Raw genomic sequence first — 16,895 nt, forward strand, 5'->3', positions numbered from 1 at the left:
CACAGTGATCTGAAAGTAACTAATTCATTTGAGTATTTGGAGATAATATATGCCAAAATATGGTATTTTAACATTCATCTGTTCTGCTGAAATAAAACTTGACTGAGAATAAGCATGAAAGCATGCTTGCTGTATTAAAACAGAACTCGGGAAAAATCTAAACAAGGAAAAAGAATGTCCCATAGCCCTGTCTCAGAAACCAGTGGAAGCTTGGTGCATTCACCCAAGGCTGGGCAGTTCTGCCCCCCACTGTGCACCCCTCTTGAGAGCTCCTCTCTGCTGTTTGAAGGCCCCACCTGCAGGGAAAGAGTTCCAGGCAGAGGCTGGGAGTCTCAGTGGCCAAATGCCTGAGCCACTCCAGGGTCTTGGCTGTGGCGAGGCACCACTGATGCTCCTGAGAGGCCTGACCCCTCTCCTGTCCCCATGGCCAGTGGGATGGACAGTCTCAGGATGACAACTAGGACCAGCTGGCTAGGTGTTCCTCCAGATCCTCAGCAGCTTCAAAACCCTGGACACCAAGAGGTTCCTGAATCCAAAATGCCTCTTGAAGGCTCATGTTTTCCACGCTTGGTCCCAAGTTGTTGGTACTATTTTGAGAAATTGTGGAGAGCAGCAAGCAGAACTTGGCTTGAGGAAGCAGATCACTTGGTGTGGGTCCCTGGTCACTTCTCTTCACACTTCCTGGGTTGGCTTGGAGGTAGACACCCATAAAGTCACATGCTCCTGCCACCATGTCTGTGTAAGCACACGGAACCGACCACAGGGGAAACTCTCTAGAACACCTCTAGCTAACACCTTCCTTTTTAAGGGTTTTCAGCTAAGCATTTTGTCAGTGATACAGAAGTAACTACAGACACTCAGAGGGGAGGGAGGAAAGTGGTACTCAGGAGTCTTGAGTAAATGGTTTATTGACAACAGTACAATGGGCCCCAGGAGACTGTCCTTCTGAGCTTATCAACGTGGGACTTGTCCCTAAGATTAGAGAAACATGGTATCTTAGAACAATACATGCCGTTGCACATGGCTCCCAGGAAGCCCCTTGAATAAACCCTTGGCAAGGCCCACACGGCAAGTTTATGGCAAAGCTCAATGTGCATGGTACGGGTGCAGAGGCCAGAGGAAGCACAGGACTCTGGAAGATGACCCCTGGAGGCTACAGAGGCACAATCGAGCCAGAAACACAGCTTGCTTTATACAATGTGGTCTGGCTTCCCTACAGTATGGCCAGGCCCATCCTCTTGGCCCTGAGAATACAGCTGAGGTACCCAGGACCCCCATGCTGAACCCTACCACGGGGAGAGGGGGTACTGCATGCAGGACCCAAAAGGGCAGGGGCAGACAGATCATGGTGACCAGCAAGGGCACGGGCTTTCCCAAGCCCTCCAGGTGCCTGTGCCTCTCCCATCATGAGTCCCGAGACACCCAAAGGTAGGCTGCACGTACATTGCTTCCACACCCTTTACAACACACCTCGTCCTATGCTGGTTTCTGACTAAAACCCTGAAAGCCTGCCTGTGCCCTCCCACCTCTTCCTCCTACGGGCTTAGCTGGGAGGCAGCCCGACTGCTTTAGCTTTTGTATCCATGCAAGACACTGGCATCTGTAACTCAGCTCTTTTCCAGCCCACTTAATTTTAAGAATAGACACTAATAATACTTTAACCCCTCTCTACTGGCAGTGGAGGATGGGCTCCTTTGCTCTGGCAGCTGCTCACCTTGAGCAGCTCCGACACCTCTAAAACTCCAGGCTGGAGGGACTGGTAATGCTGTGCACCCCCTCCATGCCTTACCAAAGGGTAACTGAGGCCAGAAAGGTACAGTGACTTGTTCAGCTCATGCAATGAGATGGCGGCAAAGCTGAGACTTAAGAAGTGGGAACATTCTGGCTAGGGGATCCTCTTGGGATGACAGCCTGAAGAGGGAGTGGCCAAGAAGTCTTGTAGGCTAGATACTGGCAGCTCCAGTCACGACAGAAGAGTCCTTCTCTGTGTCTATGAACTAGCACAAGGCCAGCCCTACACAGCATGCAATGTGCTCTCCCTTGGCCACTAGGTAAGGATGGAGCAGCGCCTAATGCTGGTCCTGGACTACCACCCGGCAGGGGCTTGGCCATCACCTCTGCAGATGGACTGAGGGGATGGGAAGGCAGTCAGAGAAGCCTGGGAATGGGGCTTCCCTTTACACCTAGGCCTTGATATCTGGCACAACGTTGTACATATGAATCAGACCATCAAGGGACATCTATGGGGCCTGAATTCCACTCTTATCAGCAATGAACAGAATAAGATTAGCAAAAAAGGGAGAAAACCAAAGTCAGTATCTCCTTCTATCAAGGTCATTGCTACAGAAAGGCTGGACCTTAACAACCACACCCCTGTGCTGAGAGAGGGCACCAGGCCTTCAAGATGAGCAATACACGGTCATTATGGTAGCCAATTATCTGAGTGTTTAGGATGACTCTTATTAGACTTTGACCATGGAATCAATTACATGGTCTCAACTCCTCCATCCCTGCTCCGGGAATGGGTGAATGCCAAGCATACAGGGGGTGTGCCCAACCAAAGCTGCCCCCCTGCCCCACCCCCACACTGCTGGACAGTGGATTTGTTCTGGGGCAAAAGCATGTGTGCCCTTGCTTCTCTTGAGACAGGGCTTAGGTGTGCTGAGCAAAGCTCTGGCAGCCTTGCTGAGGCTCTGCTCTCTACGGGTGGACTATCGTTCTCTCTGCGGGGACCTCACAGCCAAGCTCTTCCCAACGCTGCCCTCCCTGAGCCTCTGCTAAGCCACCCATTATCCTCTGGTCTTACTGGTGTCTGCATAGAGCGGCCTTGACTCACACTGGGCCCTCCTTGGTCCTTCTACTCTGGGTGTCTCTCCCTCTGCCTGGCTTTCTTGTCTGATTTGATACATCCCAGCTCTTTAAGTACCCAGGCATCACTGCTGAGTCTCCCATCCACTGCTCCAGGGATGTGGATGTCTTTCTTTTATGCTGCTCAGGTAGAGGACAGAGTCCAGCAGAGGACACCAGCCACAGGAGACAGGTAGCGACCATGGTGGCAAGCAGCCTCCCCAAGGAGGTGGACCGCTGGGCTTATCAAAGTTCCTTAACTATGCACTGTCCTCAATGACTCAATGTGACTACAAAATACACCAAGAGATTCTGAAACTTCTAGTTTCCAGCTGGACCCCAAGGGTAGGCAAGGAGGCCACTGTCAACCCAGATGCCCACAGCCATAGCCTCTGCTGATCACTTCAAGAAAGTTCTGAGGTGCCCAGAAACACAAAGGGACCTTCCCAGAAAGCATGCCAGCCCGAAGCATACCTTCCTACAACAAAGGCTGCTTCTTTGAGAACGGAACACGTCTGCCTATCAGGATCCACGGTGGGCCCAGCAGCTCTCATCTACGCCAAAGCTGTTTAAGGCACTTCAATGGCTTATGAACACAACCTAGAAAAGTTTGTTTCCATCCTGATTTAGGGAAACAAAATCAGTAATACTGCAAATGTTTCCATGAATACATAAAAAAGTAAAATACTTAAGTTTTCAGGAACAAAATAAACGCTAAGCTTAGCTTAAATTACATGACCTTGTGGGTCAGCTTGGCACTGATAAAACCTGAATACTGATTCTGGATTAGACCTTTCCTTGCAATAAATCTAAGCACATAAATAAAACACACATATGTCTGACATCACCTCCCTCAGATACTCAAGGAAAGAGAGGTCTAGAAAACCCTAGTGGCCTTAGTACTTGGTTAAGAGTGGCAGTGGGCCAGTCCTCTGGGGCTCCCCCCAGCAAGGCCAACATCTCCATTTTGGGAAGCCAGCAGCCAAGCAGGACTGCGAGCCTGTCTCTCAGTACAGACCAAAGCCTCCTGGCCACGGGTACAGTAAGAAGTCACAAACCTGGGCCAGACACCTGGCTACAGATCTTACCCCAGGACGGGCCTAAAAGGTCTGTGGGAGGGTCTGCTAAGACCTGACCTGCGTTTTTGGTTAGGCTGCCAACAGGTGCCTGTGGTTTCTGTCCTCAGTCCTGTATTGCCGAGACCACCTCAGCCATCTTCTCTTCGGTGAGGTCATTTCCTATGCTTCCTTCTGAGATCCACTTGCTGCTGACTGCAGTTCTGAGGACAGACTGTGGCAGGCAGCATGAAGGGCTGGGTGCTAAGGGAACGCTGTGAGGGTGCGCACTCCTGCCCACTCTACCTGTCGGATCTAAGGTCTCTGAAGGGGAGGATCACAAGGGCAAAGGGAGAGTCAGGATGGGGCCTGGGGCCTGGACCACTTAGCTTCTCTGTGAGGTATTGGTCTCAAGTTCTGAGAGGCCAGTGGGCAAGTCCTGGCTTCCTACATCTGCTTGGGCATCCCCTGTTCCCTGGGCGCCACCCTCCAGCAGCTCTTGGGGGTCCCTAAGGAAGACTACCATGACTGTAATGTTGTCATGGGAGCCCCGGTCACGGGCCACAGCCACTAGCTCCTCAGCCACACACAGCCCGCTGCCCTCCTGTCTGACCAAGTGGCTGTGGACAAGACCCGAGACTTCCTGGTGGGGGACAACATCGAAGAAGCCATCGCAGGCAAGCAACAGGTAGTCTTCTGAGCCTGTTAGTTTTCGGGATGCTGCGTCTGCCTCGCCAGACACATAGGGCTTCTGGAAGACGTCCCCTGGGAACAGACAGACAGAGCCTTGTTTTCTACTGCCCATCCTTCCTATCTCCATTCCCAAGGGCATCATGTAGGTGCAGAGCCCAGCTGGCTCTTGAGGGGTCACTTGCCTAGTGCTTCCCACCCTCCCCCAGATCTACGGGAGCAGCTCGCACTCCAGGAATGGCTGCCGCCTCCAGCGTCCAGAGATAAATAGCGACAGCAGCATACAGATGATAGGCTGTGAGGAAGGAGCCAACAAGGACGCTTCGGGAGAGCAAGGGGGCAGATGCCAAACTCCAAGGACAGTATGGAGATGGAGCTGTTGGAAGATGTAGTCTCTGAGCTGGGTCCCAGCAGTGGTGACATACAGAGGAAAATGGATCTTGACCATTGTTTTTGGAGTAAGAAAAGACTCATTAGCATGAACGGGCTGAAATAAGAACATCATCTATGGACTATTTAACCCTGCAAGGGGTTTCCTACTGCATTTTAGGGGGACTTAGAGTCCCTGATTTTCTGTTTCTACTCAATTATTATTTGAGACAAGATCTCTAGTCCAGGCAGGCTTCAAATACCCTATGTAGCCCAGGATAACTTTGCAGTTCTGATTCTCTTCCATCTACTTCCTGAAGGCTGGGAAGGACCACGGCTGTGTATCAGCTTGCCTGGTTTAAGGATCAGCAGAAGTGGGAACTGAGCCCAGGACTCTGCATGCCAGGCAGCCACTTTACTGACTGATCTACAGTCTTCCTGCTTAGTATTTTCTGGACTTTATAGTGTATGACAGTATTCACAGTCAAGAGAAACTGCAGCCTGAACCCAAGGCTTTCCTGGGTAGAGGACCTGGTCCAGCCCTCTCAGTGCTGAGGAGGCAGCAGAAAACTACAGCTTATCTCAGCTGGGATCCTGGAGGTAGCTGCTGATGCTCCCCTAGACTGCGCTGAGCTGGGGTCCACTAGCTTGGGTGGATCACATTCTGAACACAGTATTTTTAGTTTATCATGGTTTATCTGGGGGCAGCTCCACTGGACATCTGGGAGGCCTACATGCTGTGGGTACTTCAGGGAACACTATGCTGCCCTAAGTCACTGAGCAGGCCTGTGGTTCCCTACCCTGTGGCAGTCCTTGCGTATCTATCCCCTTACCAATGGCTCTAGACACTGCCAGGGTCCCGTTGACTCTCCAGCAGTCCATGAAAGAAACAAAGCCACCCAGTGCTTCAATACGTTCTTTCTCATCCTGCAAGAGACAGCATAAAGTAGGGTCAGGGTGGGGGGTGGGCTTTATTTGTATCCACTATATAAATAAAACTTCAGTCAGTCCAAAGCACTTGAACCAAGTCAAGAGGCTTAATTAAGTATCTAAACTAGACATCGTTAAAAACAGGGCAATCTGTAACTAACCTCACTATCCTTTAGCTGTGGGAATGGTCGGTTAATCAAGGAATGGGGCAGCATGGAAGGGTCAGCCATGTAAGCCACAATGCATCTCTAAGCAGGGTTTGGGCCAGGAAGGTGCTCTTGGGGTGGGAGGACGGTGTCAGCTCAGACGCCTCAACTTTAGCCTGGGGTGCCTATGTCTACCCCGAAAACTGCTGGGTGAAGCATGTGCTGTGTACAGATGGTCATGTGGTGGGAAACACACTGGGACCAGGCCACGAGAGGCAGCCCTAGGTCGTCCCTCTCCCTCCTCACTCCTAGGCACTGTCTTTGTCTGCTAGAAGCTCATGGTACTCCAGCCCTGACTGCAAGGAGATCTGCAGAGACTTGGTCTAGCCACAAATAACTTGAAACTCTCTTTGGTTCCGTCCTTTGGGGGAGGCCTCCCAGATGTAGTTTGTCTCCTGGAGGCTGGTGTAAGTAGCTGAGTGCGCGCCTTGTGCCCTGTGGGTGAGGGAGGTCACTCGTATCCCTACTTTACTAGTTTTATAAAACTGGGTTCACACCTTCCTTGGGGCAGAGCCGCCCAGAGAAAAGTAGCAGAACCCTCCTTTCTGCAGCTCCAAGTCCTGAGATATTTTACTGGGCTGAACTGGGCACCAGGGCCAAGGATCCCCATGATGACAGGGAATTTGGAAATCCCTAGCCAAGGCCTCTGTGCCGACAGGTCCATTCAGTCTGCAGCAGCGATAGCACTAGGATTTAGAGTAATGTGTGCTGGTGGGCCTTGCAAAGCTTGGCCCTGTGATCTTGGTCCCCTCCTGGTCCTTCTTCCCTTTCCTGGACCCTGCCTCAGTCTGTACTGACAGAGCCTTGCTCTATACGCATGCTTGTTCCGGGTGCAAGCCACTCATCCTTGCCTGTATCCTCTGACACCCTCCCCTTGGCTCCTCCTGCTTTCCCCGCCCCACCTCCTAAGACAGTCTCTCCGCAGCCAAAGCCCTACAGCGCAGCAGCTGCTGTTATCAGACACAGAACCCCTTTCCTTGGCATCAGGGCTGCGCTCAGCAAGGTCTCGGTATCCTCAGTCCTCAGCATCCCTGTGGACCCCAAGGCCCTTTCCCTATCTCCCCAAAGCCTGGACTCCTCCCTCCTGAGGCCACCCATCTGTAATTGCCAACCTCACAGCCCCACTCTTTTGAGACCAGACCTCAGCTTGCCCTCTAGTGGCCTGGACGTGAGGGTTGTTGAATTTTTCCACTCTAGTTTCAGTAGCTGCAGGTCAGGGCTGCACAGCCTGCTCTCATCACTGCCATGTGACTTGCTGCGGTCATGCCTGTCTTCATGACCTAGCCCATGTCTCTAGTGCTTTGTCCACAGTCCTTGACTTGGGTCTTACACCCTCACTGCTGTGCCCTGCTTCTCCACCACACAGTGTCTGGGCAGAGGGCACTGGGTCCCGATTCATCATCTTGCTGCCTCAGGAAAGCATCCTACGAAGCAGACACTAAATGTCAGCTGGCCTAAATAGAACCCAGGGGTGGTAGGGGCTCTATTTAGACAACTGCAGGATAAGGGACCATCATGAGTCCCCACAGAACCCTCAAAGTCACTCATGGTGGTTGCTGGGCCTTCTCTGAAGCTCTCCAGGCCGTCAGTGTTCCCGCTGTGGCTTTTCTGGCAGTGGCAGGGATCAGGCAAGAGCTGGCAGGATGGGGAAGGAGGTGGGATCTGATCTCAGCTCCCGCAGGCTCCAGGTCAGCAAACCCCTGACCCACAGGTGTGCTCCTGTGTGGGCACTAATTCCATATTCATCCCATACCATCAAGGGACCCTGCCTGACAGACAAGCCCCGAGGCTCAGAAGGGTCAAGCTAGGACCAAACGGGCTCAGGACTGAGTGGAAAAAGGGCTTACTGGACACAGCTTGCAGGGTGTTGGCAGTGGGAAACAGAATATCCTGGGCAAAGGCTGGCACTCATCCAGACTGGGCTGTATTTTACCTGCCCAGGGGAGGAAGGCCTGCCGGGGGCAGATGCCAGTCCCTTGTGGTTATGGTGAAAACAGAGTGGCAGAGGCTACCACTTTAGTGATGGGCTCTGGGTAAGGGACTGAACTTTTCTGAACCTTTGTTCTCTCTTCCCTGCCATATCCCTGCCTGCTGCTACCTGTCCTTACACGACAAAAGAGGAATGTGTCGGGAACATGTCCAAGTCCCCAGGCAGGAGCTGACCTCCCTAACATGACTGTAGTGCCCACAGTCAGTACAAAAAACAAAACAAAACAAAACCAAAAAACAAAAACAGGCAAAGGACAGACAGTGCATGTGGGAAAAAAATGCTATAATCTTGAACTTCTGAAAAGATGTTCAAGAGCTGGAGAGATGGTTTAGTGGTGAAAAGCACTGGCTGCTCTTGCAGAGAACCCGAGTTCAGTTCCCAGCACCCACATGGTGCCTCATAACTGCCTGTAACTCCAGTTCTGGGACATCTGACACCCTCCCTGGTCTTTGCAGATACTAGGCAAAAATGTGGATCACACTGTAGGCAAACACTCATGCACATAAATAAAAATAATAATAAAATCTTAATGACAAGAAAAGAGGTTCAAATTTACTCAGTAAGCCTGGGTGTAGTGGCTCACACCTGTGGTCCTAGCAGAAGGACTGTCAAGTCTGAGCTCAGGTTGGCCTACACAGCAGGTTCCAGGCCAGGCAGAGCTACAGAATCTACCTAAAAACAAACAAAAACTCATTTTGAAAGAGAAAATGAAGGGAAAATGAGGAATTCTTGCCTTCAGATGGTGTTGCATAACAATTTCCTTGCACCTGAAATAGACCCTTTTGGAGGGAGAGATGCTCACTGGACTTTTAAGGGTTGGGAAACCCAGAACGTTGGACAGGAAGCTGCATGGATGAAGCCTTTATGAGCCTGGGGTAGGTTTTCCATGGTGCAGCTTCAAGCTACCCATAAGTAATCCTGATAAATGCCTGGTTCACCCAGAAGACTTGGGAGAAGTGACTCGGGTCTGCCACTGAATCTTTATCTGGAGAGAACAGGCATTTGTGTCCTCTCCATGAAATGTCATGAAACAGACGGGCAGGCGCCATGGACTGGTGATACTGTAGGCAGTGGACTCTCAACAGCAGCAGGGCTTGGCTCAGGCTGGTCCAGGCTGAGGACAAACGCTGGGCAAATCTCCAACTGTAGTATGTCTACCATGACTTAGCATCCTTCTTCCTAGAAACCTGCTGTGCGGATACCTGAGCCTGGACCATGTGAGCACACAGTTATCACTGCTGCCACGTTTCAGAGTGGAAAGAAGAGAATCCCGGTGGATGTCTGTGACGTGGGGACTGCCTGTCAGTGAATGGAAGGACACGCTGTGTCTGTAAGAAAGTGTGGAGCTTTATGTGCTGACGAGGGAGGTCCCAGCTACACAATGAAGTGGCGCGAGGCAGGAGAAGCATAGGGAAAGGAGGGTGGGGGAGGTGGTGGACAGCATTCCTTGACTCTGAGCATTCCCTTTCTGGATGTAATAGGGTAATCCACACATTTGTGAGGTCAGAATCTGAGCACTTGTAACTCCTATGTCCAAGGTGAAGACCTCAAGACTCAAGGGGCTGCGTGACTTTAGAATTCTGGGATTCTAGGGAGGACTCTACCTGCCTGAGGTCTTCCAGACTCTGGGCAGTGTGGCTGCCTTGGTCACCTCAGCCAGGGCCATCTGCTCTTTGGCTGTTACTGTTGCAGGATTCAGTCCAGGCCCCGCAGGCCCAACAGACCCCACTTCTAGGTTTGCCTGTTAGGGCAGAAGGTCTGGTTCTTGTCTAAAACTCTGAGCTCTAAGGAAGGGCTCACATGGGACCCCCTGACCACTTTCACCAGGCAAAGGAACCCTTCTTTTGCAGGGGTACTGGGAGTCTTCTGGACCCTTTGCTACTTCCTAGTTTACACCAACAACACCAAGCTGGGACCTCTTGACATTCCGCTTCCCCGTGAGGTCCAAGACTTGGGTCCCCTCCTGGGGTCCAGCACAACAGGGGCTAGAGAATGTCTTACGCTTGGACGAAGGGTGCCCCTTACCTGTCGCTCGGGTTTGTGTGGCTCCATCAGCTTTACTACCTGGCCCTGCTGTACCAGGATGACCTGGGAGTCTCCGAGCCAGGCAACGTGCAGGGCTGCTCCCGTGATGAGTGCACACACACCTGTGGTACCACTCTGCAGTCGCTGCAAGGAGAGAGGAGAACCATGGAGGGTTGTGGACTGAGGAGGAAGGTAACCTCTCACGAAGGGCCCCCATGGCTACTCATGGACCATGTCGTTTTCATGCTGTATGAAGAGAACATGTCCTACAGGAAGCCCTTCACACCCAACACTGGGACTGATGAGACAGTCTACAGTGGTGGGAAGCAGACTATGATACTGGGAAGGCATGGGAAGGCAGGAGTTGGGCAGGGACCACAGAGAGCAGGAAGATCTAGGCATGACCAGTATTGAGGCAGGGCTTTATGATTGTAAGTCAAACTTTTCCAACTGCATACTGTAAACAAATACAGCATATGCTCGAGTCGCATCTCAGCAAATCTGTACAGAAACCTACAGGGGCTGCGGATGTGGAAGAGTGGCAGACCACTTGTGCTGGCCACGTGAGCACTTAGGTTTGGTCCCCAGAGCGAGGAGGAAGCGAGAGAAGGAAACACCGGCTTAAGAAACTTCTTTCTCTACTCGAGGGGTAACCCTAATCTCCGTGGCCTGCTCCACCTGCTGGATGTGATGGGGGCAACGAGGCTCCCCTAGACTTGTGGATGCTGCATGGCTTTCTGCGGAGAAGAGGAATGCAGTTCAGTTATATTTTACTAAAGCCTTTCGGTCAGTATATGATGAAAGAGAATCTCTCTCCAGGGCTCTGTAATTCCAGGGTGGTCCGGGGTCTTCCAGACTCTGGGCAGTATGGCTTTCTTGCTCATTATCAGACAGTGGCCATCCAGTCTTTGCCTGTGTTGCAGGATTCTGTGCTGGCCTGAGCACAAGCCCTGTAGAGTTGGTTTAAGTGTCTAAGCATTGGTACCTCAGTGTCTAAAATGGCTGCAGTATTAGACCCTGCCCTCACTGCTGCTGGGAGGGCCCAGTGAGGTCGGCTTTAGGGCACAGAGGAGAGTTCCACTGTCTGTTTTCATAAACAAGGGCCTCATCCCTACACAAAGCTGTCACTCCAGGAAGAGAAGTTCCAGTGGCTATTAGCGGCCTGTTGAGACCTGGCTGAACAAGGGGCACTGGGGCAGTTTGTTAATCATGCTACACACACACACATATATATTTTATGAATTGACATCTGGGGCCTTACTGATCCTGACGAGACCACCACTCCCAGAGCTGTTGAACTTTTAGGGACACACCCCTGCTCTGTTAGTATTACCTTTCACAGGCACGCCAGACAGTTTGGAGCCCATGATCCCAAAGCCACCTCCTTCACCGACAGGGCTCAAGTTCTGACACGAGTTGGGGGCTGTTCTTACAGCTCAGACTAGCATGGGTTATAACTGAGATTGCTGGGATTTAGATGCCTGGGAAACCAGGCTTGCCTCTCTGCCTTGTGACTCCTGCTCACCAAAGCTGTGAGTGGTTGATTCTTTTCAGTACTTGCCTGGTGTAGGAGGTCATTCTGTCTATGTGTCACTTTCATTGGTTAATAAAGAACTGCTTTGAGCCTATGGCAGGGAAGAACAGAACTAGGCAGAGAAAGCTGGGCTATATGCTGGGAGGAAGAAGGGCAGAGTCAGGAAGAGACACCATGGAGCTGCCAGAGACAGACATGCCAGATCTTTCCACATGGCGATATATAGATTAATAGAAATGAGTTAAATTTTTTTAAATTTTCTTCTTTCTTTCTTTCTTTCTTTCTTTCTTTCTTTCTTTCTTTCTTTCTTTCTTTCTTTCAGATTTCTGTCTCTTCCCCACCGCCGCCTCCCCTTTCNTTCTTTCTTTCTTTCTTTCTTTCTTTCTTTCTTTCTTTCTTTCTTTCTTTCTTTCTTTCAGATTTCTGTCTCTTCCCCACCGCCGCCTCCCCTTTCCCTCCCCCTCCCCCAAAGAAATGGGTTAAATTAATATAAGAATTAGTCAATAAGAAGTTAGAGTTAATGGGCCAAGCAGTGTTTTAATAAATATAATTTCTGTGTGATTATTTCAGGGCTAAGCTAGCCAGGTGGCCGGATGAACAAGCAGGCCCTCCTCCAATACTTGTCTGCCATTCTACCATCCTCAGCTGCAGGAACCAGCCTGCATCTAAGTCAGGCAGCCATTTGCTGGGTTGGTGGACCATGTGTGGCCCAGGAATACTGTGGTTTGTAAGCCCCAAGGCTTTATGTACTATAACTTTATTTCCACCATGAGATATTAAGAGGGTAAAAGCATCCGCTGTAGTACTGGAAAGATGACTTTGCTGGTGTGAGACAGGGAGGGGACTGGGACTGGAAAGGCCATGAGTGGATAGAGAGTAGAGCTCCTCATAGTTAGGTCCTGGTGGCTTTGGGAGACAGATAGAGACCAGAAGATACATATACACCCACATATGTGCACATGCATATTTGTATGTACACACACACACACACACACAGTCTCTCTCTTCCCCTATTTCTTGTTCTGAGCTACCATGACATACTAGTTGCAAGGCCATTATCAAGGTCACTTGTCTTGCGCGTCCTGAACTGAGTCAAAAGAAACCCATCTTTGTAAAGCCATCCGACCTCAATTACTTTGTTATGGTGACGAAGAACAAGACTGGTGCAGGAGACAAGCTCTGTGTTGCTTCCATTTAAATGAGAACTGAGCCCCAGGCCTGAAGGAATGAAATAGCATGCTCCGCCAGCAGTGCTTGGTGAGACCCTTCCTTCCTGAACCACCAACCACTTTCATTTTTCTTCCTCCATGGAGACCAGAACTCTCTGATGCTAATAGCTGCAGTTCCCCAAACAGCACGTTAGACCCAGTTGCCAGTTCTCACCTCTCGCTTGGCTTTCCAGAGAAACATCTCATCAGTGCGCCGGAAGGCTTCCTTGAGGGCTGCTGCCGGGTTTGTGAGCAGTTCCGGCAGGTGTGACACATTGGCGTGCACGTGGACAGAGGCATACCTTGCAGCATCCACTCCTCCATGGCCATCAAACACAGCGAAGTAGGCGCGGTCCACAGAGTCCTGGTGGCAGTACAGCGGGAGTCAGACCCCTGGCCAGCTGCTCTCATCTGGGGAGGGCTGTTCTCCAGGCAGCAACTAGGGTAGCGCTATGGTTGCAGTTTGTCCATACAATTCTTACGTGGAAACCCAATTCCCACAGTATGTAAGGGAGATCTTTGGGAGGCAGCTGGGATCAATTCATTTAGGGATGAATGGACTATCAAGGAGTAGTTTTTCTCCTTGGGAAACTTGTTCTATCTTGCTATGTGAGGGCCTGCACTGCTTTGGTGTTCTGAGGAGTTCCCCATCAGACTGAAGGCCCTCTTCAGATGCAGCCCCTTGACATGAGGCCTCTCATTTTCCAGAGCAGTAAGAAATACATTTTTTATAAATGACCTAGCCTCAGGCAATAAAACACTCAAGACAGGTAGGGTCCAGAACTGGCAGGGCCCTGTCCATCAGCCAAGTCACACTGCTCAAGTCCTATAAACAAGGAGGCTTGGGAAAGGTCAGCCTCAGCCTCAGTCTCGCCAGCTCTTCCCGGCTACCGCAGACATGCTGCTCAAAGGTGAGAGGCATCAGGAAGCATCTGCGGTTGGAGACACAGCAATTCAAGTCTGAACCTAGCACCTGGCCTCTTGATATACAAACACAGACCAACCGTTGGCTTTGTTTAGTCTTTGGTTGTGGAAAGCAATGTGCCTGGAAGCTTGGTGCTGTGAATGAGCTTCCCAGGCTCCACAGGGTGGCACGGACTGAGCCCCAAGACAGCAGCTCCTCATAATCTCCCCGGGCATGACCTTGGCTGGTGGCTCTCTCAGCACTCATGGCTCCTACCGTCTGTATGGGCCCAGTACCCCTGTGACACAGTGCCTGTTCCCCAACTCTGCAGGTCAGCACTCACAGACAAGCCGAAGAGGTGGTTGAAAGTAGGAAGGGACACGTGCCGATCCTCCATCTTGCGCCGCGTGTTCCGGATGGCATGGATAGAGACCAGCCACTGCCGCTGAGGAGCCTGGGCAGGCAACGGCACCTGCTTCTGCCACTGGCTACATACTTCCCAAAGACAGTTAAAGAAGCTTCGGGCCAGGCCTTTGGCATCTAACACTGACGGGCATAATGGAGAAATTGTTAACCAAAAAGTAAAAACAGGCAATTGAGGCTTAACTGCTCTCCTGTATCCTTTCCTGATACATTCCCAGGTTTTAAATAGCTCCTCTCAACAGCCTATATGGGCCCCACTTCACCAACCAGGGCATGCTCAGCATACTAACCTATAAACTATGCAAGAAAGCCCGTGTTAGGTGGAAAAAAAAGGTCTAATAACTGTCCAATAATTGGGAATACTTTAGGTCCAAGGACAGAGGCGTAAGTGAATTCTGCCTGTTCCAATGAAAAATTAAGATTCCCACAACTCAACACACAACTACCCTCTAGGCCAATAACTTTCCTCTTGGGCATGAGTCCCAGAAAAAATGAGGGCTGTTCTCACAAAAACAGTGCATGAATCATACTAGCTTCATCTGTACTAGACTAATTCTGTAATCTGTCCAGATTTCCTCCAACCTACAAATGCCTTGACAGCCAGACCCCGGGAGAGGGTTCAGCAGCAGAACCAGTTAAGGAAGATAAGCAAGCGGCCCAGCTAGCTCCGTCCCCGGGGAATCACACCAAATGGAAGATGCTACTCCCAAATGTTAAGCTTTTTTTGAAATGAATCAGTAAACACAGAAAACCAGTCACTGCTAGGAGTTAGGGACTGGGTTTAGTGGGGAGGCGTGTCAGCGTGGGTTTAGCAGGGGAGGCGTGTTAGCGTGGGTTTAGCAGGGGAGGCGTGTTAGTGTGGGTTTAGCAGGGGAGGCGTGTCAGCGTGGGTTTAGCAGGGGAGGCGTGTTAGTGTGGCCTGTAGAGAGATCCTTGCGATAGGAAACTGTCTTTTGTCTGACCATATTCAGATCCTGTATGTGACACACTCTTACAGCTTTGTATGATGTTCCTGGGAGGAAACTGGGTCATGTACAGTTGGGATGGATATTTCTGCATTATTCCTATAATTAACTGCACGTGTATCTATGATTATTTTCAAAACAAAGGATGGAACAGAACAGAACAGAAAAACCTCCCCCACCTCCCAAACCCAAAGCAAGCAAGCAAGCAAGCAAGCAAGCAAGCAAGCAGCCCAGTTAGGGCTGGGGATGCAGCCGAGTGACAGAGTCTCTGCTTAGCACATCTGAGGCTTGAGCTAGATCTCCAGCACCACAAAAAAACAACACGGCAGCATAGAAATAGATATAATGTTTACAAGAATGTGAAACTTTATTATAGGATTTTAAATTGAGAAAATGATAGAAAATTACATATATAGTTATTCGCAAGTACATGAAAAAAAAGTTACTTAGTTCCAGGGGAAAAAAAGGCAGAAATGATCTCTGTATAATCAAGACATAGGCAGTAGGACCCCAGGAACTAATTTGTGGGCTTCCCAATTCCCATATGTATGATGTTTTAATACTTTTCTAATTCCCCATGTGGCCTTGAACTCTAATGTTTCTTCAACCAGTGAGGCTCAAGGCACTCCCCAGTGTTAGACCTGGTAAGCTGCTGCTACAGAGCTGAATTCAGATTTTAAAAGAAGAAAGTCCCACAGCCTAGCTTCTAAGATGAGACCAGTGAGGATCAAGGTCAAAGGGGACTCTAAGGGCTGAGCTCTCAGGCCTCACTTTATCAACGCATAAAGCCCTCTTGCCAGTCTGGCAGAGCCACCGTCTAAAGAGGGTAGCTAAAGGTCAGTTACAGAAAACCACAGAGTTCAAACATCAAAGCCCATGCCAGAGGGACAAGGAGAACTGGGTGAAGTGTTCTTAGTCGGAAGCATGGCTGTGGAAGAAAAGGGAAGGAGTGGAAGGAAGCCAGAGGGAGCCACAGGAGAAAAGCGATGAGCAGGGAGAAGGATAAAGCCAGCTAGAATCCCCCATCAAGGTGGGGGCAGGAAATCGGTCTGCTGCAGCATCACATCCAGGACATTGTACCACTCAAGCACTTAGCAACAGCCGTGGGGGTGGCAGACGGAGGAGCTGGAGAACTGACTTTCCTAGGCCCCGCCTAAGGACCACAGCTCTGAATGTGACCAGTGCAAACTTAAGTGCACCTTATCCAGCCAGTTTCCAACCACGTCACTCCCGCAGTCTTTCATCCTCTCTTCTGTAGAAAGTTGGACTCCTAAAACTGCCTCGGGTGATGTGGTCTCCCTGCTCCTGGTATTTAGGAAGCCTTGGGCATGCCAGGGCCTCTAGGCCTGGGCTGTCTCCTTTTTAGTCTTGGGTTATACAGCTATTTCCAGCAATAGGTTTGGATTTGAATTTTGCTCAAGCAAATAAAGGGCAATTAAAAAACAAGGCCTACAGTAATGCCCAGCCTCAGGCTCTTGGAGCCCCAGCCTGACTTCTGGCCAAGGGCTATAGCTCTGAGCCTCAGCGACTACCTGGGAGGTCTGTCTTCACAACAATCCTAGGGAAGCTGCTGGCAGGTGGGCACAGAGATGCTGTAGTCACATGTCTGCCTGCAGCAGTAAGCCTCACACAGCTGATACAGACGGGCAAGAACAACTTGGAGACTACAGACTTGCCGCAAGTGCTCAATGCCACAAGCCAAGGCCTGCCAGAGGCTCTGGGACTGACATGGAGGGTGCGGCGGGCTCC

The 16,895-nt window shown here is 50.7% G+C and overlaps 1 protein-coding gene across 1 annotated transcript in view; it reads right to left on the bottom strand.

The window, feature by feature from the left end:
- Positions 1 to 890: 890 nt before the first annotated feature.
- Ppm1f (protein phosphatase, Mg2+/Mn2+ dependent 1F) overlaps positions 891 to 16,895 on the bottom strand; it is a 31,564-nt gene continuing 15,559 nt past the window's right edge. Inside the window, exons 4-8 of the mRNA XM_050122997.1 lie at positions 14,102 to 14,304; positions 13,030 to 13,218; positions 10,113 to 10,256; positions 5,795 to 5,888; positions 891 to 4,667 (exon numbers count right to left, since the gene is read on the bottom strand). Of these exons, the coding sequence (XP_049978954.1) occupies positions 4,288 to 4,667; positions 5,795 to 5,888; positions 10,113 to 10,256; positions 13,030 to 13,218; positions 14,102 to 14,304 (1,010 nt within the window). The 3' untranslated portion in view covers positions 891 to 4,287. The remainder of the gene's footprint in view (positions 4,668 to 5,794; positions 5,889 to 10,112; positions 10,257 to 13,029; positions 13,219 to 14,101; positions 14,305 to 16,895) is intronic.

Source organism: Alexandromys fortis, unplaced genomic scaffold (genome assembly GCF_014885135.2).
Source record: "Alexandromys fortis isolate MF-2015 unplaced genomic scaffold, M_Fortis_MF-2015_v1.1 scaffold_219, whole genome shotgun sequence".
Taxonomy (NCBI): Eukaryota; Metazoa; Chordata; class Mammalia; order Rodentia; family Cricetidae; genus Alexandromys; species Alexandromys fortis.